General features: G+C 44.9%; 1 protein-coding gene across 5 annotated transcripts in view; it reads right to left on the bottom strand.

Annotated features, from left to right (window-relative positions):
* The window catches only part of LOC139537304 (cell adhesion molecule DSCAML1-like), a 119,716-nt gene that overhangs the window by 72,388 nt on the left and 20,986 nt on the right, over positions 1-26,342 (bottom strand). For all 5 annotated transcript variants that reach the window (XM_071338453.1, XM_071338456.1, XM_071338454.1 and 2 more), the window contains exon 3: positions 20,828-20,974. In XM_071338453.1, coding sequence (XP_071194554.1) covers positions 20,828-20,974 — 147 coding nt within the window. The remainder of the gene's footprint in view (positions 1-20,827; positions 20,975-26,342) is intronic.

Here is a 26,342-nt window from a genome sequence, read left to right as displayed (position 1 = left end):
GTCTGATTTCTCACCTCTCTCTCACTGTTCCTCTCCCTTTTGTCTGGTTCCTCACCTCTCTCTCACTGTTCCTCCCCCTCTTGCCTGGTTCCTCCCCCTTGCCTGGTTCCTCCCCCTCTTGTTGGTTTCTCACCTCTCTCTCACTGTTCCTCCCCCTCTTGTCTGGTTTCTCACCTCTCTCTCACTGTCCTCCCCGTCTTGCCTGGTTCCTCACCTCTCTCTCACTATTCCTCCCCCTTCCCTCCTTTCCATAATCTCCCTCATCTAATCCCTTTTAATTCCCAATGCTTCAAATCCCACTAAATTGCTCTAAGGAAGGGAAAATAAAGAGATAGTGAAAAAGAGAAAGAGAGAGAGAGCACAAACGTGACAGGTGAGAGAAAACGTGCATGTGTGTGTGTGTGTGTGTGTGTGTGTGTGTGTGTGTGTGCGTGCGTGCGTGCGTGCGTGTGTGTGTGTGTGAGAGAGGGAGAAAAAGAAAGAGAGGAGGGGAGAGGTAGGCTTGTTGCTAGGTTGCATTAATTATTTATACACAAGCCTTATTAGAATATTAATGCTAAAAGCAATCAGGCAACATTATGTTAAATTAACTGAGAGGAAGAGAGAGGGAAAGAGAGAGAGGGAAAGAGAGGGAGGGAAAGAGAGAGGGAAAGAGAGAGGGAAAGAGAGAGGGAAAGAGAGAAGGAAAGAGAGAAGCAAAGAGAGAGAGGGAAAGAGAGAGAGGGAAAGAGAGAGAGAAAGAGAGAGAAGGCAAGAGAAAGAGGGAAAGAGAAAGAGAGGGTAAGAGAGAGAGGGAAAGAGAGGTAGGGAAAGAGAGAGAGGAAAAGAGAAAGAGAAGGAAAGAGAGGGAAAGAGAGAGGGAAAGAGGGAGAGGGAAAGAGAGAGAGCAGGGTATTTTGGCATTTATGTGGAATTATTGAGGCCAAATAAAACCGATTAAGGACTACCTCTTTGGAAATATCTCCTAGCACACACACATGACAGTAATTGACTCCATCCACACACCATGTCCATTCCATAAACATATTAAACCATGTTAAACCATATTATGAAGAAAGTCTGTTTGAAATATCTTCAGGGAAGTAGATTTTGGAATTTGAAACACTGATATTAAATAGAAAATACAAAATGAGTTATCATTTTTGTAATGATAACTCAATTCCTAACACAGCATTCATCCTGGCTGTCCTTCAGTTACAATCAGTTCAAACACACAACCGCAAATAGACCAATACACATCTTCTTTATGTCCATCACACACACTAGCACTAACTAACACACACACTATTACACACAATAACACGCACTAAAACACACACACTCTCCTGTGAGAGAGACACCTGTCATTGTTTACCATGACCATCCAATTATTGGGCTGTGCTCAGATAGCCAGATAGCTTACGCACACAAAATCAATTTAAATTTCCCTGTCTTCATTAGGCCTATCTGAGCAGTATTTAGATCTGGGCTCTCTCTCTCTCTCTCTCTCTCTCTCTCTCTCTCTCTCTCTCTCTCTCTCTCTCTCTCTCTCTCTCTCTCTCTCTCTCTCTCTCTCTCTCTCTCTCTCTCTCTCTCTCTCTCTCTCTCTCTCTCTCTCTCTCTCTCTCTCTCTCTCTCTCTCTCTCTCTCTCTCTCTCTCTCTCTCTCTCTCTCTCTCTCTCTCTCTCTCTCTCTCTCTCTCTCTCTCTCTCTCTGTCTATGGAAGAGAGAAGTAAGAGAGAAAGAGAGAGGATGGATAGACAGAGAGAAAGAAACAGAGGAAGAGAGGAGAGGAGGTCATGGTATGGACAGAGCAGGTAGGTTAGAGGGTCTGAATTCGAGAGGTAAACAGAGAGCTGATTGGCTGAACGAGGGGACAGCTGATTGGCTGAACGAGGAGCAGGGCTGTCAATCAATGGGACGTCCAGAGTTTACTGACCCATCTGACCCTTTATGTAACCAAGCTAATCATATGCATGTTTCTCAGTATTCCCCAATCATGTACATTGTGTTTATGTGTGGCAGTTATATATGTCTGTTTGTGTGTGGTGGAAGTGTATTTGCGTGTGTGTGTGTGAGTGGGAGAGATTGCGTTGCTCGGATTGCATGCCACTCCGGCCAGATTCTGGATTTGTATGGCAGATGTGGTGTGTTTCAGAGCTATGTCATATTGCACACAGAGAGAATACTATATTGCTGTGCTGTTATTATGATTAGGTCATTGTCTCCTTTGTTGATTGGGGTGGTCCTGGGTCAAGGTTAAACAATGCTGTCCTGCAGTGCAGTGATATCCAATCCTGGTCCCGCATGGGGATAAAGAAGGGTACACATTTTTGTCCCAGGCCATTCTTACACACCTGATTCAGCTAATAAGGGGCTTGTATAGTGTGCTGCTGGGTACAATACTGTATATTATATACTATTCTGCTGTGTACAATAATGTATATTGTATACTGTGCTGCTGTGTACAATACTGTATAGTATATACTGTGCTGCTGTGTACAATACTGTATAGTATATACTGTGCTGCTGTGTACAATACTGTATAGTATATACTGTGCTGCTGTGTACAATACTGTATAGTATATACTGTGCTGCTGTGTAGAATACTGTATATTGCATACTGTGCTGTTGTGTACAATACTGCATATTATATACTGTGCTGCTGTGTAGAATACTGTATTTTACATACTATGCTGGGCTGTGTACAATACTGTATATTATATACTGTGCTACTGTGTACAATACTGTATTTTGTATACTGGGCTGGGTTGTGTACAATACTGTATTTCGCATACTGTGCTGGGCTGTGTACAATACTGTATATTATATACTGTGCTGCTGTGTACAATACTGTATTTTGTATACTGGGCTGGGCTGTGTACATTTACATTTACATTTAAGTCATTTAGCAGACGCTCTTATCCAGAGCGACTTACAAATTGGTGCATTCACCTTATGACATCCAGTGGAACAGCCACTTTACAATAGTGCATCTAAATCTTTTAAGGGGGGGGGGGGGGGGGGTGAGAAGGATTACTTTATCCTATCCTAGGTATTCCTTAAAGAGGTGGGGTTTCAGGTGTCTCCGGAAGGTGGTGATTGACTCCGCTGTCCTGGCGTCGTGAGGGAGTTTGTTCCACCATTGGGGGGCCAGAGCAGCGAACAGTTTTGACTGGGCTGAGCGGGAACTGTACTTCCTCAGTGGTAGGGACGCGAGCAGGCCAGAGGTGGATGAACGCAGTGCCCTTGTTTGGGTGTAGGGCCTGATCAGAGCCTGGAGGTACTGAGGTGCCGTTCCCCTCACAGCTCCGTAGGCAAGCACCATGGTCAATACTGTATATTATATACTGTGCTGCTGTGTACAATACTGTATTTTGTATACTGGGCTGGGCTGTGTACAATACTGTATTTTGTATACTGGGCTGGGCTGTGTACAATACTGTATTTTGTATACTGGGCTGGGCTGTGTACAATACTGTATTTTGTATACTGGGCTGGGCTGTGTACAATACTGTATTTTGTATACTGGGCTGGGCTGTGTACAATACTGTATTTTGTATACTGGGCTGGGCTGTGTACAATACTGTATTTTGTATACTGGGCTGGGCTGTGTACAATACTGTATTTTGTATACTGGGCTGGGCTGTGTACAATACTGTATTTTGTATACTGGGCTGGGCTGTGTACAATACTGTATTTTGTATACTGGGCTGGGCTGTGTACAATACTGTATTTTGTATACTGGGCTGGGCTGTGTACAATACTGTATTTTGTATACTGGGCTGGGCTGTGTACAATACTGTATTTTGTATACTGGGCTGGGCTGTGTACAATACTGTATTTTGTATACTGGGCTGGGCTGTGTACAATACTGTATTTTGTATACTGGGCTGGGCTGTGTACAATACTGTATTTTGTATACTGGGCTGGGCTGTGTACAATACTGTATTTTGTATACTGGGCTGGGCTGTGTACAATACTGTATTTTGTATACTGGGCTGGGCTGTGTACAATACTGTATTTTGTATACTGGGCTGGGCTGTGTACAATACTGTATTTTGTATACTGGGCTGGGCTGTGTACAATACTGTATTTTGTATACTGGGCTGGGCTGTGTACAATACTGTATTTTGTATACTGGGCTGGGCTGTGTACAATACTGTATTTTGTATACTGGGCTGGGCTGTGTACAATACTGTATTTTGTATACTGGGCTGGGCTGTGTACAATACTGTATTTTGTATACTGGGCTGGGCTGTGTACAATACTGTATTTTGTATACTGGGCTGGGCTGTGTACAATACTGTATTTTGTATACTGGGCTGGGCTGTGTACAATACTGTATTTTGTATACTGGGCTGGGCTGTGTACAATACTGTATTTTGTATACTGGGCTGGGCTGTGTACAATACTGTATTTTGTATACTGGGCTGGGCTGTGTACAATACTGTATTTTGTATACTGGGCTGGGCTGTGTACAATACTGTATTTTGTATACTGGGCTGGGCTGTGTACAATACTGTATTTTGTATACTGGGCTGGGCTGTGTACAATACTGTATTTTGTATACTGGGCTGGGCTGTGTACAATACTGTATTTTGTATACTGGGCTGGGCTGTGTACAATACTGTATTTTGTATACTGGGCTGGGCTGTGTACAATACTGTATTTTGTATACTGGGCTGGGCTGTGTACAATACTGTATTTTGTATACTGGGCTGGGCTGTGTACAATACTGTATTTTGTATACTGGGCTGGGCTGTGTACAATACTGTATTTTGTATACTGGGCTGGGCTGTGTACAATACTGTATTTTGTATACTGGGCTGGGCTGTGTACAATACTGTATTTTGTATACTGGGCTGGGCTGTGTACAATACTGTATTTTGTATACTGGGCTGGGCTGTGTACAATACTGTATTTTGTATACTGGGCTGGGCTGTGTACAATACTGTATTTTGTATACTGGGCTGGGCTGTGTAGTACAGTGTCTTCAGAAAATATTCACACCTCTTGACTTTTTCCACATTTTGTTGTGCTACAGCCTGAATTTAAAATTGATTAAATTTAGATTTTTTGTCACTGGCCTCCACACAATACCCCATAATGTCAAAGTGTAATAGTACTTTTTTTAATGTTTGCAAATTAATAAATGCTAAAAGCTGTGTGGTGTTATTTAACTGTGCTGTGTGGTGTTATTTAACTGTGATGTGTGGTGTTATTTAACTGTGCTGTGTGGTGTTATTTAACTGTGCTGTGTGGTGTTATTTAACTGTGCTGTGTGTGTCACGTTCCTGACCTGTTTTCTCTTGTTTTGTATGTCTTTATTGGTCAGGGCGTGAGTGTTGGGTGGGCAGTCTATGTTTTCTATTTCTATGTTGGGTTTTGTGTTCGGCCTGGTATGATTCTCAATTAGAGACAGGTGTGTATCGTTTGTCTCTGATTGAGAGTCATACTAAGGCAGCCAGGGTTTCACTGGTGTTTTGTGGGTGTTTGTTTCCTGTGTTAGCATTTGGGCCACACAGGACTGTTGCAGGTTAGTCACGTTTGTTGTTTTGTTATATTTGTAGTGTTTGTTGGTTTGCCATTAAAATCATGAATACCTCCTACTCCGCATCTTGGTCCGATCCATGCTCCTCCTCGTCTGAGGAGAACGACATTGACAGCCATTACAGAAACACCCACCAAACCAGGACCAAGCGGATTGGAGAAGGAAGGCAGGAACAAAAGCAATGGAGAGAAGAGGAATGGACATGGGAGCAAATACTCAACGGAGAAGGACCCTGGGCTAAGGTGGGAGAGAATCGCCGCTCTCGGGAGGAGAAGGAGGCAGCCACAGCCCAGGAGCGCTGGTATGAGGAGGCAGCACGTAAGAGAGGCTGGAAGCCCGAGAGGCTCACCCAAAAATTTCTTGGGGGGGGGACTAAAGGGGAGTGTGGCGAAGCCGGGTTGGTTACCTGAGCCAACTCCCCGGGCTTACCGTGGAGTGAGAGGGCGTCGTACTGGTCAGACACCGTGTTATGCGGTAAAGCGCACGGTGTCCCCAGTACGCGTGCTTAGCCCAGTGCGGGCTATTCCACCTTGACGCACTGGGAGGGCTAGGTTGGGCATCGAGCCGGATGTCATGAAGCCGGCCCAACGTATCTGGCCTCCAGTACGTCTCCTCGGGCCGGCGTACATGGCACCAGCCTTACAGGTGGTGTCCCCGGTTCGCCTGCATAGCCCAGTGCGGGCTATTCCACCTCGCCGCACTGGCAGGGCTACGGGGACCATTCAACCTGGTAAGGTTGGAGAGGCTCGGTGCTCAAGAGCGCGTGTCCTCCTTCACGGTCCGGCATATCCGGCGCCACCTTCCCGCCCCAGCCCAGTACCACCAGTGCCTACACCACGCACCAGGCTTCCAGTGCATCTCCAGAGCCCTGTTCCTCCTCCCCGCACTCGCCCTGAGGTGCGTGCCCTCAGCCCGGTACCTCCAGTTCCGGCACCACGCATCAGGCCTATTGTGCGTCTCAGCCGGCCAGAGTCTGCCGTCTGCCCAGCGGTGCCTGAACTGCCCGTCTGCCCAGCGGTGCCTGAACTGCCCGGCTGCCCAACGCCGTCTGAGCCATCTGTCTGCCCAGCGCCGTCTGAGCCATCTGTCTGCCCAGCGCCGTCTGAGCCATCTGTCTGCCCAACGCCGTCTGAGCCATCCGTCTGCCCAACGCCGTCTGAGCCATCCGTCTGCCCAACGCCGTCTGAGCCATCCGTCTGCCAAGCGCCGTCTGAGCCATCCGTCTGCCAAGCGCCATCTGAGCCATCCGTCTGCCACGAGCCGTTAGAGCCGCCCGTCTGTCCCGAGCCGTTAGAGCCGTCCGTCAGTCAGGAGCCGCTAGAGCCGTCCGTCAGTCAGGAGCCGCCAGAGCCGCCAGCCAGTCAGGAGCCGCCAGAGCCGCCAGCCAGTCAGGAGCCGCCAGAGCCGCCAGCCAGTCAGGAGCCGCCAGAGCCGCCAGCCAGTCAGGAGCCGCCAGAGCCGCCAGCCAGTCAGGAGCCGCCAGAGACGCCAGCCAGTCAGGAGCCGCCAGAGACGCCAGCCAGTCAGGAGCCGCCAGAGACGCCAGCCAGTCAGGAGCCGCCAGAGACGCCAGCCAGTCAGGAGCCGCCAGAGACGCCAGCCAGTCAGGAGCCGCCAGAGACGCCAGCCAGTCAGGAGCCGCCAGAGACGCCAGACAGTCATGAGCTGCCCTCCGGTCATGAGCTGCCCTCCAGTCATGAGCTGCCCTCCAGTCATGAGCTGCCCTCCAGTCATGAGCTGCCCTCCAGTCATGAGCTGCCCTCCAGTCATGAGCTGCCCTACAGTCATGATCCCGGAGCTGCTGCCCCTTATCCCGGAGCTGCTGCCCCTCATCCCGGAGCTGCTGCCCCTCATCCCGGAGCTGCTGCCCCTTATCCCGGAGCTGCTGGCCCTTATCCCGGTGCTGGCCCTTATCCCGATGCTGCCCCTTCATTTAGGTGGGTTGAGTTGGAGGGTGGTCATTGGGAGGGGGATACGGAAGCGGGGAGTGACTATGGTGGGGTGGGGACCTCGCCCAGAGCCTGAGCCACCACCGTGGTCAGATGCCCACCCAGACCCTCCCCTAGACTTTGTGCTGGTGCGCCCGGAGTTCGCACCTTAAGGGGGGGGTTATGTCACGTTCCTGACCTGTTTTCTCTTGTTTTGTATGTCTTTATTGGTCAGGGCGTGAGTGTTGGGTGGGCAGTCTATGTTTTCTATTTCTATGTTGGGTTTTGTGTTCGGCCTGGTATGATTCTCAATTAGAGACAGGTGTGTATCGTTTGTCTCTGATTGAGAGTCATACTAAGGCAGCCAGGGTTTCACTGGTGTTTTGTGGGTGTTTGTTTCCTGTGTTAGCATTTGGGCCACACAGGACTGTTGCAGGTTAGTCACGTTTGTTGTTTTGTTTATTTGTAGTGTTTGTTGGTTTGCCATTAAAATCATGAATACCTCCTACTCCGCATCTTGGTCCGATCCATGCTCCTCCTCGTCTGAGGAGGAGAACGACATTGACAGCCGTTACAGTGTGGTGTTATTTAACGGTGATGTGTAGTGTTATTTAACTGTGTGGTGTTATTTAACTGTGATGTGTAGTGTTATTTAACTGTGATGTGTGTGTTATTTAACTGTGTGGTGTTATTTAACTGTGCTGTGTAGTGTTATTTAACTGTGATGTGTAGTGTTATTTAACTGTGTGGTGTTATTTAACTGTGCTGTGTAGTGTTATTTAACTGTGCTGTGTGGTGTTATTTAACTGTGCTGTGTGGTGTTATTTAACTGTGATGTGTGGTGTTATTTAACTGTGATGTGTAGTGTTATTTAACTGTGATGTGTGGTGTTATTTAACTGTGATGTGTGGTGTTATTTAACTGTGATGTGTGGTGTTATTTAACTGTGTGGTGTTATTTAACTATGCTGCGCTGTGTGTTATTTAACTGTGCTGTGTGGTGTTATTTAACTGTGCTGTGTGGTGTTATTTAACTGTGATGTGTAGTGTTATTTAACTGTGTGGTGTTATTTAACTGTGCTGTGTAGTGTTATTTAACTGTGTGGTGTTATTTAACTATGCTGCGCTGTGTGTTATTTAACTGTGCTGTGTGGTGTTATTTAACTGTGCTGTGTGGTGTTATTTAACTGTGATGTGTAGTGTTATTTAACTGTGTGGTGTTATTTAACTGTGCTGTGTGGTGTTATTTAACTGTGCTGTGTGGTGTTATTTAACTGTGCTGTGTGGTGTTATTTAACTGTGATGTGTAGTGTTATTTAACTGTGATGTGTAGTGTTATTTAACTGTGATGTGTAGTGTTATTTAACTGTGATGTGTAGTGTTATTTAACTGTGATGTGTAGTGTTATTTAACTGTGATGTGTAGTGTTATTTAACTGATGTGTAGTGTTATTTAACTGTGATGTGTAGTGTTATTTAACTGTGATGTGTGGTGTTATTTAACTGTGATGTGTGGTGTTATTTAACTGTGATGTGTGGTGTTATTTAACTGTGATGTGTAGTGTTATTTAACTGTGATGTGTAGTGTTATTTAACTGTGATGTGTAGTGTTATTTAACTGTGATGTGTAGTGTTATTTAACTGTGCTGTGTAGTGTTATTTAACTGTGCTGTGTAGTGTTATTTAACTGTGCTGTGTAGTGTTATTTAACTGTGCTGTGTAGTGTTATTTAACTGTGCTGTGTAGTGTTATTTAACTGTGCTGTGTGGTGTTATTTAACTGTGCTGTGTGGTGTTATTTAACTGTGCTGTGTGGTGTTATTTAACTGTGCTGTGTGGTGTTATTTAACTGTGCTGTGTAGTGTTATTTAACTGTGCTGTGTGGTGTTATTTAACTGTGCTGTGTAGTGTTATTTAACTGTGCTGTGTGGTGTTATTTAACTGTGCTGTGTGGTGTTATTTAACTGTGCTGTTAGACACAAAACTCACAACCAATGATCAAAATGCACATTTTTCAAAACTCTAACACTATTTCCAATTGCTTGGATACAATACACATAAAGCTAATAAAGATAATTTGTTCGTTGAACTAAAATCACCTGTTCAAAATGACACAACTTAACATCAAAGTATTATTATTTCAAAATGTAATTCACACATTACATCTGAGATGACTGTCTATTCATTTCATTACAATGATCTAACTATCAATTGAGACAACTGTTCAAAATGTGAAGTAACTGTTGCATTACTCTTAATGCATAGTTGTATGGAAACTGACAAACAATATTCCATGTTGAGATCATGAAAGTTTCAGGATAACGGGATCCATTGACACCAATTACCGTGGAACATGAACCAATTGGACTACATTATCTATGGATGTAATATTTCATCATCATTCTTTATCAGACACTGTTTCTATGGTCCCATGTACCACTTTTCCAGACGATGTTTTCAGATTTGACATTACTCTACACTCACCGGCTAATTTATTAGGTACACCTATCTAGTACTGGGTAGGACCCCCTTTTGCCTCCACAAAAGCCTGAATTATTCATGGTGTTGTATGTTAAGAGATGCCCTTCTGCACACCACTGTTTTAAACGGCTGTTATTTGAGTATTTGTGGCCTTTCTGTTTGTCACGATCGTTATATGGTGGAAGAGAGGAGGACCAAGGCGCAGCGTGATAACAATACATCTTCTATTTATTGAAGACGAAAATGATCAACACTTAAACAAACTACAAAACAACAAACGAACGAACGTGACGCTATAAACAAATAGTGCAGGCACAGGCAACTAACATAGACAATAACCCACGAAATACCCAATGAATATGGCTCCCTAAATATGGTTCCCAATCAGAGACAATGATCAACAACTGCCTCTAATTGAGAACCAATCTAGGCAGCCATAGACATACAAACACCTAGACTAGTCACTGCCCCATAAACATACAAAACCCCTAGACAATACAAAACACATACATCCCCCATGTCACACCCTGACCTAACTAAAATAATAAAGAAAACAAAGATAACTAAGGCCAGGGCGTGACACTGTTAGCTTGAATGAGTCAGACATTCTCCTCTGACCTCTCTCATTAATAAGGTGTTCTTGCCCACAGAACTGCCGCTCACTGAATGCGTTTTGTTTATCGCACCTTTCTCTGTAAACTCTAGCGACTGTAGTGCGTAAAAATCCCAGGAGGGCAGCTGTTTCTGAGATGCTGGAACCACCATGTGTGGCACCAACAATCATACCACGGTCAAAGTTTCTTAGATTACACATCTTGCCCATTCTAATGCTCTCTACTCCATATACTCTATATATTGAGTTGTAGGCAGCCACATGATTCGCTGTTAGAAGGAGCAGGCGATTGGCGAGAACACGCAGGTGTACCTAATAAAGTGGCCAATAAGTGTATGTATGCAGGCCCTTGTTATTGCTTTTCCAATACTGCCAACTCGTTACTGATGATTGATTTCACATTGTGATACGAGTATATAGTGAAATGAGTGGTATCCACCTACAACAACATAGCGATAACATGGAGCCGGCAGGTGATCCAGGTCAAAATAGAGGTCAAGCAGTGGTAGGAGGAAAACTAGGAAGACGTGGTGATCAAAGGAAGGGCAGGGGACAAGCAACCCTTCTGAGAGGTGGTCGTAGGCCTCGTTTGAGAGGTGTGGGGGATCATGGTAGAGGACAAGGCCACAGACCAAGACAGCGGCAGCAACAGCAGAGTGTCCAATGAAATCCGAGCAATAGTTGTAGACCATGTCGTAAATCATGGCAAGACAATGACTGAGGCCGCTACAATGATTCAACCAAACCTCAGAAGATCAACCGTGGCCTCAATCATCAGAACTTTCCGCAATGAGAACTGGTAAGTCTTCAGCATGCACTAAACATTAGGCTACTCTCAATTGTCAAATGACTGTATACTGCATGCCAATGTGTACCACAGAGTAGGTGATGTGACTAAATGTGTTCTTACTGTCATTTTCCCTGCAGAATCGAGACTAGGCCAAATTCTGACTGACCAACAAGGTCGGGCTGTGGTCAATTTGGTTCGGGCCAGAAATGATATTCACCTTACAGACATTCGACAGCACATCTTGGACAATGACGACATGTTCAACAATGTGGAAGCCATAAGTTTGCCAACTATTGCACGCATGCTGAAAAGGCACCAGGTGTCTCTAAAACATCTATACCGTGTGCCTTTTGAAAGAAATGCAGACAGAGTGAAGCAACTGAGGACTGAGTATGTTCAGGTATGTTCAGTTTCAAGATGCCCGTTTTGAAAAATTCCCCCAAAATTCTACATCATTATAATCAGTATTTCTCTGTCCAAAATGTATTTTTAGAGGGTGATGGAGATGGATGCTGACGAAAGCCATCACTAATTCCTCTTTTTGGATGAGGCAGGCTTCAACCTGGCCAAGACAAGGAGGAGAGGTCGTAATTTCATTGGCCAGCGTGCAACCATCCAAGTACCTGGACAATGTGGGGCCAACATCACCATGTGTGCGGGTATATCGGAAGATGGTGTGGTGAGACGCCGACCTCGTATTGGATCATATAATGCAGCTCTCCTTGTAACCTTCCTTGATGAGCTAAATCAGGTCTGTAGAGCTGATGGCGTGACCTATGTCATTGTGTGGGATAATGTCAGGTTCCACCATGCTCAAATGGTTTCAGGCCCATCCACAATTTACCACCCTGTACTTACCCCCATAGTCTCCTTTCCTTAACCTGATTGAGGAATTTTTCTCCACATGGAGGTGGAAGGTATATGATAGGCGCCCTCACGAACAATCCACCCTTCTCCAGGCCATGGATGACTCATGTGTAACGTTCTTCGTCGGGCGAAAGAGAGGAGGACCAAAATGCAGCGTGATGATTATCCATTTTAATAGAATATTTTAACAACGAACAAAAACAATAAACCGACAAAATGAACAAAGACGAAACAGTCCCGTAACGTGAACACAAACACAGGAACACCGTAACAGGAACAATCACCCACAACCCACAATACAAAACAGGCTACCTAAATATGGCTCCCAATCAGAGACAACGACTAACACCTGCCTCTGATTGAGAACCATATCAGACCAGACACATAGAAACAGACAAACTAGACATACAACATAGAATGTCCACTCATATCACGCCCTGACCAAACAAAACATAGATACATACAACGCAAACGATGGTCAGGGCGTGACATCATGCAATGACATCACGGCAGACCAGTGTCAGGCCTGGATTCACCATGCCCGAAGATTCTTCCCAAGATGTTTGGCTAATGAAAACATCCATTGTGATGTGGATGAGAACCTGTGGCCAAATCCACAAGACAGGGTTGATGGAAATATAGAAGTACAGTAATCAATCCTTTGTTTTGCTTTTTACAGTAAGCCAGGTGAGGAACACTGCAGTGGACGTTTTACTGTGTTTTTTCTTTTTTGTAGCTAATTATTTTTGCTTTGATTCAAAGTTATCATTTTATTGTATTTCATCAATACATTTCAGATTTTATTCAATAATTCCACTGTGTCTGTAGTATTCTCTCTACTAGTCATTTTACAGTGATGTATTTACGTGTAGTACCATAATGAAACATGTATCACATATTTTGTACTACAATATTGAATGATTGTACGAACAACTACACAGTGAAACTATCGGTATCTTGTGTGGGGGGTGATCTAAATTAATGTTCCTATGGTATTTCATGATAAATGAGTCCCACATTTTGAAAAATGACCACAAGGCTCTGAAATTAGTGCCAAAGTCATTGTAAAAAATGGTATTTAACTGTGAGTGTGGTGTGGAGGAATGCTGCTGACTGAGTTCAGTGAGCAGTTCATCAGCTGACCTTTATATCCCTAGTTACACACAGTAGCAGCCAGAGTACAGTGCAATGCACACAACAATACACAACAATAACAACAACAAACTCACTGCGCAATAGAAAACTGTACATGGAATCACACTTAAATGTTGTGTAATATGCAACGTATTACAGTTAATAGAAATAGATAGTGTAAAACCATGCTGATAATAAATACTTAAAAGCTGAAAAAAAGATTGTAAAATACCAGGTAGTCTGTCAAAGCTCCTCACCACTGACAGAGCATAATGTATCTCACACATACACCCCCCATACATTTTTACACGGTCTATGTGTTTGTGTTTGTGTGTGTGTGTGTGTGTGTGTGTGTGTGTGTGTGTGTGTGTGTGTGTGTGTGTGTGTGTGTGTGCATATAGAAGGCCATCTGCCAGGTCCTGAGGCTGTTCTTGCCCCACTACCCTCCTTTCTTCTCTTTCTCTCCTCTCTGATCTCTCCTCTCTGTTCTCTCTCTGTTCTCTCCTCACTGTTCTCTCCTCTCTGTTCTCTCCTCTCTGTTCTCTCCTCTCTGTTCTCTCCTCTCTGTTTCCTCCTCTCTGATCTCTCCTCTCTGTTCTCTCCTCTCTGTTCTCTCCTCACTGTTCTCTCCTCTCTGTTCTCTCCTCTTTGATCTCTCCTCTCTGTTCTCTCCTCTCTGATCTCTCCTCTCTGATCTCTCCTCACTGTTCTCTCCTCTCTGTTCTCTCCTCTCTGTTCTCTCCTCTCTGTTCTCTCCTCTCTGTTCTCTCCTCTCTGATCTCTCCTCTCTGTTCTCTCCTCTCTGTTCTCTCCTCTCTGTTCTCTCCTCTCTGTTCTCTCCTCTCTGTTTCCTCCTCTCTGTTCTCTCCTCTCTGTTCTCTCCTCACTGTTCTCTCCTCTCTGTTCTCTCCTCACTGTTCTCTCCTCACTGTTCTCTCCTCACTGTTCTCTCCTCTCTGTTCTCTCCTCTCTGATCTCTCCTCACTGTTCTCTCCTCTCTGTTCTCTCCTCTCTGTTCTCTCCTCTCTGATCTCTCCTCACTGTTCTCTCCTCTCTGTTCTCTCCTCTCTGTTCTCTCCTCTCTGTTCTCTCCTCTCTGTTCTCTCCTCTCTGTTCTCTCCTCTCTGTTCTCTCCTCTCTGTTCTCTCCTCTCTGTTTCCTCCTCTCTGATCTCTCCTCTCTGTTCTCTCCTCTCTGTTCTCTCCTCACTGTTCTCTCCTCTCTGTTCTCTCCTCACTGTTCTCTCCTCACTGTTCTCTCCTCACTGTTCTCTCCTCTCTGTTCTCTCCTCTCTGATCTCTCCTCACTGTTCTCTCCTCTCTGTTCTCTCCTCTCTGTTCTCTTCTCTCTGTTCTCTCCTCTCTGTTCTCTCCTCACTGTTCTCTCCTCTCTGTTCTCTCCTATATGTTTCCTCCTCTCTGTTCTCTCCTCTCTGATCTCTCCTCTCTGATCTCTCCTCTCTGTTCTCTCCTCTCTGTTCTCTCCTCTCTGTTCTCTCCTCTCTGTTTCCTCCTCTCTGATCTCTCCTCACTGTTCTCTCCTCTCTGTTCTCTCCTCTCTGTTCTCTCCTATCTGTTCTCTCCTCTCTGTTCTCTCCTCTCTGTTCTCTCCTCTCTGTTCTCTCCTATCTGTTTCCTCCTCTCTGTTATCTCCTCTCTGTTCTCTCCTCTCTGTTCTCTCCTCACTGTTCTCTCCTCTCTGTTCTCTCCTCTCTGTTCTCTCCTCTCTGTTCTCTCCTCACTGTTCTCTCCTCTCTGTTCTCTCCTCTCTGTTCTCTCTCTCTGTTCTCTCCTCTCTGTTTCCTCCTCTCTGATCTCTCCTCACTGTTCTCTCCTCTCTGTTCTCTCCTCTCTGTTCTCTCCTCTCTGTTCTCTCCTCTCTGTTCTCTCCTCACTGTTCTCTCCTCTCTGTTCTCTCCTATCTGTTTCCTCCTCTCTGTTCTCTCCTCTCTGTTCTCTCCTCACTGTTCTCTCCTCTCTGTTCTCTCCTCTCTGTTCTCTCCTCACTGTTCTCTCCTCACTGTTCTCTCCTCACTGTTCTCTCCTCACTGTTCTCTCCTCACTGTTCTCTCCTCTCTGATCTCTCCTCTCTGTTCTCTCTCTGTTCTCTCCTCAGTGTTCTCTCCTCTCTGTTCTCTCCTCACTGTTCTCTCCTCTCTGTTCTCTCCTCTCTGTTCTCTCCTCTCTGTTCTCTCCTCTCTGTTTCCTCCTCTCTGATCTCTCCTCTCTGTTCTCTCCTCACTGTTCTCTCCTCTCTGTTCTCTCCTCTTTGATCTCTCCTCTCTGTTCTCTCCTCTCTGTTCTCTCCTCTCTGTTCTCTCCTCTCTGTTCTCTCCTCTCTGTTCTCTCCTCTGATCTCTCCTCTCTGTTCTCTCCTCTCTGTTCTCTCCTCTCTGTTCTCTCCTCTCTGTTCTCTCCTCTCTGTTCCCTCCTCTCTGATCTCTCCTCTCTGTTCTCTCCTCACTGTTCTCTCCTCCCTGTTCTCTCCTCTCTGTTCTCTCCTCACTGTTCTCTCCTCACTGTTCTCTCCTCACTGTTCTCTCCTCTCTGTTCTCTCCTCTCTGATCTCTCCTCACTGTTCTCTCCTCTCTGTTCTCTCCTCTCTGTTCTCTTCTCTCTGTTCTCTCCTCTCTGTTCTCTCCTCACTGTTCTCTCCTCTCTGTTCTCTCCTATATGTTTCCTCCTCTCTGTTCTCTCCTCTCTGATCTCTCCTCTCTGATCTCTCCTCTCTGTTCTCTCCTCTCTGTTCTCTCCTCTCTGTTCTCTCCTCTCTGTTTCCTCCTCTCTGATCTCTCCTCACTGTTCTCTCCTCTCTGTTCTCTCCTCTCTGTTCTCTCCTATCTGTTCTCTCCTCTCTGATCTCTCCTCACTGTTCTCTCCTCTCTGTTCTCTCCTCTCTGTTCTCTCCTCTCTGTTCTCTCCTCTCTGTTCTCTCCTCACTGTTCTCTCCTCTCTGTTCTCTCCTATCTGTTTCCTCCTATCTGTTCTCTCCTCACTGTTCTCTCCTCACTGTTCTCTCCTCTCTGTTCTCTCCTCTCTGTTCTCTCCTCACTGTTCTCTCCTCTCTGTTCTCTCCTCACTGTTCTCTCCTCACTGTTCTCTCCTCACTGTTCTCTCCTCTCTGTTCTCTCCTCTCTGATCTCTCCTCTCTGTTCTCTCTCTGTTCTCTCCTCACTGTTCTCTCCTCTCTGTTCTCTCCTCTCTGTTCTCTCCTCTCTGATCTCTCTCTGTTCTCTCCTCACTGTTCTCTCCTCTCTGTTCTCTCCTCACTGTTCTCTCCTCTCTGTTTCCTCCTCTCTGTTTCCTCCTCTCTGTTTCCTCCTCTCTGTTCTCTCCTCACTGTTCTCTCCTCTCTGTTCTCTCCCCTCTGTTCTCTCCCCTCTGTTCTCTCCCCTCTGTTCTCTCCTCTCTGTTCTCTCCTCTCTGTTTCCTCCTCTCTGATCTCTCCTCACTGTTCTCTCCTCTCTGTTCTCTCCTCTCTGTTCTCTCCTCTCTGTTCTCTCCTCTCTGTTCTCTCCTCACTGTTCTCTCCTCTCTGTTCTCTCCTCACTGTTCTCTCCTCACTGTTCTCTCCTCACTGTTCTCTCCTCTCTGTTCTCTCCTCTCTGTTCTCTCCTCACTGTTCTCTCCTCACTGTTCTCTCCTCTCTGTTCTCTCCTCTCTGATCTCTCCTCACTGTTCTCTCCTCTCTGTTCTCTCCTCTCTGTTCTCTTCTCTCTGTTTCCTCCTCTCTGTTCTCTCCTCTCTGTTCTCTCCTCTCTGTTTCCTCCTCTCTGTTCTCTCCTCTCTGTTCTCTCCTCTCTGTTCTCTCCTATCTGTTTCCTCCTCTCTGTTCTCTCCTCTCTGTTCTCTCCTCACTGTTCTCTCCTCTCTGTTCTCTCCTCTCTGTTCTCTCCTCTCTGTTCTCTCCTCTCTGTTTCCTCCTCTCTGTTCTCTCCTCTCTGTTCTCTCCTCTCTGTTTCCTCCTCTCTGTTCTCTCCTCTCTGTTCTCTCCTCTCTGTTCTCTCCTCTCTGTTCTCTCCTATCTGTTTCCTCCTCTCTGTTCTCTCCTCACTGTTCTCTCCTCACTGTTCTCTCCTCTCTGTTCTCTCCTCACTGTTCTCTCCTCACTGTTCTCTCCTCTCTGTTCTCTCCTCACTGTTCTCTCCTCACTGTTCTCTCCTCACTGTTCTCTCCTCTCTGATCTCTCCTCTCTGTTCTCTCTCTGTTCTCTCCTCACTGTTCTCTCCTCTCTGTTCTCTCCTCTCTGTTCTCTCCTCTCTGATCTCTCCTCTCTGTCTCTCTCCTCACTGTTCTCTCCTCTCTGTTCTCTCCTCTCTGTTCTCTCCTCTCTGTTTCCTCCTCTCTGTTTCCTCCTCTCTGTTCTCTCCTCACTGTTCTCTCCTCTCTGTTCTCTCCTCTCTGTTCTCTCCCCTCTGTTCTCTCCCCTCTGTTCTCTCCTCTCTGTTCTCTCCTCTCTGTTTCCTCCTCTCTGATCTCTCCTCACTGTTCTCTCCTCTCTGTTCTCTCCTCTCTGTTCTCTCCTCTCTGTTCTCTCCTCTCTGTTCTCTCCTCACTGTTCTCTCCTCTCTGTTTCCTCCTCTCTGTTCTCTCCTCACTGTTCTCTCCTCACTGTTCTCTCCTCTCTGTTCTCTCCTCTCTGTTCTCTCCTCACTGTTCTCTCCTCACTGTTCTCTCCTCTCTGTTCTCTCCTCTCTGATCTCTCCTCACTGTTCTCTCCTCTCTGTTCTCTCCTCTCTGTTCTCTTCTTTCTGTTTCCTCCTCTCTGTTCTCTCCTCTCTGTTCTCTCCTCTCTGTTTCCTCCTCTCTGTTCTCTCCTCTCTGTTCTCTCCTCTCTGTTCTCTCCTATCTGTTTCCTCCTCTCTGTTCTCTCCTCTCTGTTCTCTCCTCACTGTTCTCTCCTCTCTGTTCTCTCCTCTCTGTTCTCTCCTCTCTGTTCTCTCCTCTCTGTTTCCTCCTCTCTGTTCTCTCCTCTGTTCTCTCCTCTCTGTTTCCTCCTCTCTGTTCTCTCCTCTCTGTTCTCTCCTCTCTGTTCTCTCCTCTCTGTTTCCTCCTCTCTGTTCTCTCCTCTCTGTTCTCTCCTCTCTGTTTCCTCCTCTCTGATCTCTCCCTCTCCACCTTCCACTTTGTTATTGTCAGAGTTTCACTTCACAACACAGCATTGGATACGTTTATTGTTATCTGTTGTAATATCCATGATAATGAATATAGACAAATACATGTATACACACAATATATATATATATACTGTATATAAAAGTTTGTGGATACGGCTATTTCAGCCACACCCATTGCTGACTGGTGTATAAAATCGATCACACAGCCATGCAATCTCCAAAGACAAACATTGGCAGTAGAATGGCCTTACAGAAGAGCTCAGTGAGTATCAACGTCACACTGTCATAGGATGCCACCTTTCCAAGTCAGTTTGTCAAATTTCTGCCCTGCAAATTTCTGCCTTGCAACTGTGAGTGCTGTTATTGTCAAGTGGAAACATCTAGGAGCAACAATGGCTCAGCCACAAAGTGGTAGGCCACACAAGCTTACAGAACTGGACCGCCAAGTGCTGAAACGCATAGCGAGTAAAAGTCGTCTGTCCTCGGTAGCAACACTCACTACCGAGTTCCAAACTGCCTCTGGAACCAACATCAGCAAAATAACTGTTCGTCGGGAGCTTCATGAAATGGGTTTTCATGTCAGAGCAGCTGCACACAAGCCTAAGATCACCATGTGCAATGCCAAGCGTCAGCTGGAGTGGTGTAAAGCTCGCCGCCATTGGACTCTGGAGCAGTAGAAACGTGTTCTCTGGAGTGATGAATCACGCTTCACCATCAGTCCGATGGACAAATCTGGGTTTGGCGCATGCCAGGAGAACGCTACCTTCCCTAATACATAGTGCCAACTGTAAAGGTGGAGGAGGAATAATGGTTTGGGGGATGTTTTTCATGGTTCGGGCTAGGAGCCTTAGTTCCAGTGAAGGGAAATCTTAACGCTACAGCAGACAATGACATTTTAGACGATTCTGTGCTTCCAACATTGTGGCAACAGTTTGGGGAAGGCACTTTCCTGTTTCAGCATGACAAGGCCCCTGTGCACAAAGCGAGGTCCATACAGAAATGGTTTGTCGAGATCTGTGTGCAAGAACTTGACTGGTCTGCACAGAGCCCTGACATCAACCCCATTGAACACCTTTGGGATGAATTGGAACGCCGACTGCGAGCCTGGTCTAATCGCCCACATCAATGCCTGACCTCACTAATGCTCTTGTGGCTGAATGGAATCAAGTCCCCGCAGCAATGTTCCAACATCTAGTGGAAAGCCTTCCCAGAAGAGTGGAGGCTGTATAGCGGCAAAGGGGGGACCAACTCCATATTAATGCCCATGATTTTGGAATGAGATCTTTGACGAGCAGGTGTCCACATACTTTTGGTCATGTGGTGTATATAACAAAAACAACAAATGAACACACTAACATGTGTGCAGTGCACACACACACACACACACACACACACACACACACACACACACACACACACACACACACACACACACACACACACACACACACACACACACACACACACACACACACAAACACATGAGGTTAGTGAAGATGAATGTGGGGATATTGACATCCAGCGTCTCTAATTGTAGCACTAATCTTCAAGGACAGAGCAGAGGAACAGGGAGGGATATTGGGAGAACGTAGAAATATACCCAACAGAAAGGAAAGTACGGGAAACATACTGTAGAAGTTGGAAAATGTAAAAGGCTCTGGCACGTAAAAAAAAATCCACAACGGATGTAAATTAGGATAACGATACAGAAACAAGAAAAAAAAGAAAAGAACAATCAATGGAGTCAATCAATTTAGATGGCGGGATAGATAAAGAAAGAAAGATGGATGGAGAGAAACAAGGTTGGGGAGGGAGTGGTGAAGGTGGAGAGAGGGAAGATGTAGGAAGAGAGCAAAGGAGCGTGAGAGAGAACGAGATGGAGGAAAGAGAGGCGAGATAGAAGAGGGAGAGAAGAGCGAGAAAGATGAAGAGAGAAAAAGTGAAAGAGAGGCTGGCTGAAGAGAGTTGGAGTAGGGGTGAGTCAGTGATCCAGAACAGTGAGCAGGCAGACAGCAGACAGGAGCTAGAGTTAGGTCAGGTGCAAAGACACACACACACACACACACACACACACACACACACACACACACACACACACACACACACACACACACACACACACACACACACACACACACACACACACACACACACACACACACACACACACACACACACACACCCTTACAGAGGGGACTTCATTATAGACAAATAATAACATAACACTTAACTTCTTTTACCACAGTCCTCCCGTACCCGCCCCTCCCTGTCCCCTGGCCCTTCCCTGTCCCCCAGACCCCTCCCTTTCCCCTGGCCCCTCCCTGTCCCCTGGCCCCTTCCGTCCCATCTATTTCCCGTGTTGTCCTACCTGGGATGATGGAGACGGTGTCTCTCTCCCAGGACACCACGCTGACGTACTCCTGCACGGCGGTGGGAATGAGGCACTTGAACACGGCCACGTTGCCCCGCATGGAGCGCTGGTCTGCCACACGCACCGTGTACGGCTCCCTGAACACTATTATACAGAGAGAGACCAAGTGTCAAGGAGGTATTTATTCAGATGACAGTGTTTTCCATAAGTGCTGGCCGATAACATACTCATTGTCAGCCGGCTACTTTTTCCACTTCATTAATTCCCTTTAAAAGTATAAGCCTTTAAGATGGTCATACCATGGATCATTTAGCTATTTGATTTTGAATTTTAGGACCCCTTTAGGTGTAAAAACATTTTTTTCATAAGGAATAAGGTTTTGAAGTGTCTGTCCTATATCTAGGAGATATAAGAAAGCTCAGGAAATATTTTCTTTTTTTGGACACAAAACTACCTCTATCATTCTATTAATTTGTATGGGTTACCTTCAGACTGGTCCCGGGACGCTTGTGGGGGTCATATTAGTTTGTAGGCCAAACCGTTCGCACGCTACCAACGTTTATGTGAGAAAACTGATTTTGCAGGATGTCTCATGGTCTGCCAAACACCGCTATAGCTCGGCCATCTTCCAGCGAAGAACGGTGACATAGGAGGACGCGGTGGATTGAGACGCAGCCCATGGAAAACCTGATCTCTCTAGCTTAAACTGACGGATTATGATGTGGATTTTTTAATTATGTTTCTTAGATTGGTGCACGGGTGCCTCAATAGACTCTTAATTATTAACTAGGCTTCTTTACATCAAAAAGTTTTAATTCACTTGTCAGAAAAGACTGTATAGCCTTCTCCCACTAGAATGAACTATATGCATCTTCTAGTGATCTATTGACAGGACAGGCACCTGTCAGTCACAAAGCCAGCACTCTCCGCAGTGTCAGCAGAAAGGTTTCCGGTTTTCAGGGATAGAGTGTTTTCAACCTAGCTTCCGTTTCCCCTGAAAAACAGATATAGGGACTCCGCTCTGGTTATTTTTACGCTTGCTATGCTAGGTAACAAAGCGAGAGATGACAGCGACACAGACTGACTGGTTTGTCAGTCTGCTGTCGGTCCCGCCTCTCAGTACCTGTTCTATTTTTGTGTGCTGTGGTTGGTTGCAGTCAAATTTATTTTCATGGAGGAGGGAGAGCATGAGCATGGCCTCCTGTGAGTGAATGTACAGTGGTAACAATGAATTTAAATGAAATCCAGTTAATTATTGTTTTGTGGCGGAATCATTTATTTTCTTTTGTGTGTTTCATAGGCCTATACAGCCACGGAGTCGGGGTGCATAGGCTATTACTGTGGTTTGATTGACGACAGAAAGAACAAGTGTTGACTAGTTTATTATTAAAGGTGTCAAACTGACTCAATTAAGTCAATCTCCTATATTCCTTTGCTTAAATCATACAACGTAGTGATATGTTCATGGTATCACATCAGGAGTAAACCAAAGATCTTGTTTGTATTTTCCTAGGTTTCGAAGCCCATGTCGAGACTTGCCAGTGACCGCTAAAAAGACTTAGCGGTCACTAGTGCCTAGTGATGGGTTGTTCACGGACTAACAGCTATGTTTTGTAGTAAAAAAGAAAGAGGACGATAAGTGTTTCGAATGATGACATCATCGGTATGCATCGTGTGAATTTAACCAATTATTAGTAGGCATTGCCTTCTAATTGTCTACTAATTGGTTAATGATGTCATTGGAAACACTTTTCTTCCTCTATTTTTTTACTACAAAACAGCAACACGCCATTTTCACATATGTTGATGTTGGGGTGGTGCTGGAGGTGATGAATATAAAGTAGATTTATTTTAAATTTCCATTATTTTTTTTAACTAGGCAAGCCAGTTAAGAACAAATTCTTACTTACAATGGCGGCCTACCCCGGACGACGCTGGGCCAATTGTGCGCCGCCCTATGGGACTCCCAATCACGGCCGGATGTGATGCAGCCTGGATTTGACCCAGGGACTGCAGTGACGCCTCTTAGCACTGAGATGCAGTGCCTTAGACCGCTGCACCACTCAGGAGCCTCGGGAGCCCTTTTAAGTGAACGGAACCAAATCGCATCGGTGAGAGTGCTGTTCATTTTGCTCCCTAATTTGCTTACTGGTAGGCTACTAATGCTTTTTGATTATCTGCAGATAAATGATGAAAACATTAGACAAAGATGTTGACTCCTCACTGCAGGAACAATAGGTAGTGGAGAGAGAGCCTCATTCTGGTCCAAAAAATGAAAAAAGAAAACAGATTGTAGGCTATAAAAGCTAATCTTATGACACATGATATGGTATTATTAAAAATAATTAATACAGGCCTATTGATTTGATTAGTGTCGACAATGGAGTAGCCTAGTTAACTGCTGCTTTCTGTGTAGCAAAGCCCATATTTAACACCTGCTTCATTCTACAAACACCTGTAGGTCTATTCATGCATGTCTGACATTGTATATAATTTTCTGAACATTTTAAACCAATTACCTGCAATTCTATATTATTTCTCTACCGGGAACACAACCTTTTTTCTTAGGTTTTTGTCAATAAAATAAATCGAAAGACTAAACTATCTTTTCTGACTAGATTACTAATCTACCGCCTTCCCTCAATGTCCCACCCACAGCGATTGATTGACAGGTCTGAAACCCTACCAACTCTGTGACTCACAAACATCCTGCCACCTCCCCTGACAATCCCACCCATTGATTGACAGGCCAAACTGTTAAAGGGATAGCTCACCCAAATTATAAAAAACTATAAATATGACTTTAATCTCAAGAGAAGACAGGTTTAATGTTAAAAAGGTTATCTTACTTAGAAAATAGTCCTGATTATAAAGGCCTAAACAATCTCCGAAACAACTAACAATACACTGAATTCACACATTTTCAGTAATTTTATTTGTAAAGTCATGTCTTTCTACTCCATACCACAACAAATTTTACCAATCTTGGAGGTAAAGTCGTTAAAGTATTAAATGATTTAGCTGCGTATTTCGGATGGAATCAAGGCATTATAATGTACTAGAGGCCACCAAAATAGAGCTTGTTCTGCTTTTTTTAAACTCAGGGGTCATTCCCCTCCAGACTAAACCAGCCCGGATCTCCCTGAAACATTGTAAATATAGTAACACATATTTTTATATTTTAGAGTATTTGGTGTTACAATCTTTCTTTGGTTTAAGAACAAGTGAATACTAGAGATGTAGTGGAATATACAGTATGAGATGTTTTGGACAGTAGTCTATGTTGTAAGAATCATTAACAGAAACAAGTTAGATGACAGTTTTAATATTATATTTTGGATTTCAAAATAATCTACTAATAATATAGATGTACTGAATCTACAACAATACATTTGCAAACATATTGGGAACAATTCAGAATCTGGTCTATTGTTTGAACACGTCAATAACACTAATTCTACAGTACATCTGTTTTCATCATTAACTACGCAACCCAATTTCTGAGCCGGATAAACAAAAAAACGATTGGCTAGCTTTCACCATGACATCAACATCAGACACTATTCTATTGTTTTGTATACAACTGTATTCCCAGAATGCATGGTAGTGTTAAAGCACAGTGCTAGAGATAACAACCCAGCTTAGTAAAACCGTCTGGCTGTACTGGTGGTGATTCCCTGTTCATACATGTTCATGCAATATTTTACACTCTCCTGAATGAGCATGAACTCATTAGTGAAATCAGGAGAAGCTAGGACATATTTGAAGGTTGCTAAGAAACTGCTTTGGAATCCCCCTCCCTGGTAACAGCAGTGCAGTGTAGAGAACAGGCACTGTTACACTAACGTTAGAATCCTACTGCAGTATAACAACACATCAATATACATTACTATTTCCACTTTACATAGAGAAACATATAAATACATTAGACATATAATTCAATGTCTAAATTATTGTATAAAACATGGGAACAGTGAATAGATTCATTAAATCACGCTATGATGGAAATTGTATCATCTACATTTCAATAATCTCCCACTGTAGCTATGCAGTAAAGAGAGAGTTCACCAAAATGACAAATGTACATAACATTATGGATATCTAGAAAGTAATGTATTTACAGTTTATTTACTAACCCTAACCCTAACCCCATTTAATCATGCTCTAAATACTCTAACTTTAAACCAAGTTGTAGTAACCCCATTACACAAACTCTTGACCCCAACTCCTTGACCACAACACCCTAACCAGACCACAAGAACACCAAGGCATCCTGACCCTAAACCCCAGACCAGAACCTCTGAACCACATCCCTCCTGAATGTAACCTCTCCATACATAACTCCCTCTCCATACATAACTCCCTCTCCATACATAACTCCCTGACCATACATAACTCCCTGACCATACATAACTCCCTCTCCATACATAACTCCCTGACCATACATAACTCCCTCTCCATACATAACTCCCTGACCATACATAACTCCCTGACCATACATAACTCCCTCTCCATACATAACTCCCTGACCATACATAACTCCCTCTCCATACATAACTCCCTCTCCATACATAACTCCCTCTCCATACATAACTCCCTGACCATACATAACTCCCTGACCATACATAACTCCCTGACCATACATAACTCCCTGACCATACATAACTCCCGGACCATACATAACTCCCTGACCATACATAACTCCCTGACCATACATAACTCCCTGACCATACATCACTCCCCGACCATACATAACTCCCTCTCCATACATAACTCCCTGACCATACATAACTCCCCGACCATACATAACTCCCCGACCATACATAACTCCCCGACCATACATAACTCCCCGACCATACATAACTCCCCGACCATACATAACTCCCTGACCATACATAACTCCCTGACCATACATAACTCCCTGACCATACATAACTCCCTGACCATACATAACTCCCCGACCATACATAACTCCCTGACCATACATAACTCCCTGACCATACATAACTCCCTGACCATACATAACTCCCTGACCATACATAACTCCCTGACCATACATAACTCCCTGACCATACATAACTCCCTGACCATACATAACTCCCTGACCATACATAACTCCCTGACCATACATAACTCCCCGACCATACATAACTCCCCGACCATACATAACTCCCCGACCATACATAACTCCCCGACCATACATAACTCCCTGACCATACATAACTCCCTGACCATACATAACTCCCCGACCATACATAACTCCCTCTCCATACATAACTCCCTGACCATACATAACTCCCTGACCATACATAACTCCCTGACCATACATAACTCCCCGACCATACATAACTCCCCGACCATACATAACTCCCTGACCATACATAACTCCCCGACCATACATAACTCCCTGACCATACATAACTCCCCGACCATACATAACTCCCTGACCATACATAACTCCCTGGATATGGGACGGGCTACTATGGTTTTGTAAATGCTAATCCCTAGTCCT

This window comes from Salvelinus alpinus, chromosome 13, assembly GCF_045679555.1.
Source record: "Salvelinus alpinus chromosome 13, SLU_Salpinus.1, whole genome shotgun sequence".
Lineage (NCBI taxonomy): Eukaryota > Metazoa > Chordata > Actinopteri > Salmoniformes > Salmonidae > Salvelinus > Salvelinus alpinus.
This window is presented reverse-complemented; position numbering and strand designations above follow the sequence as displayed.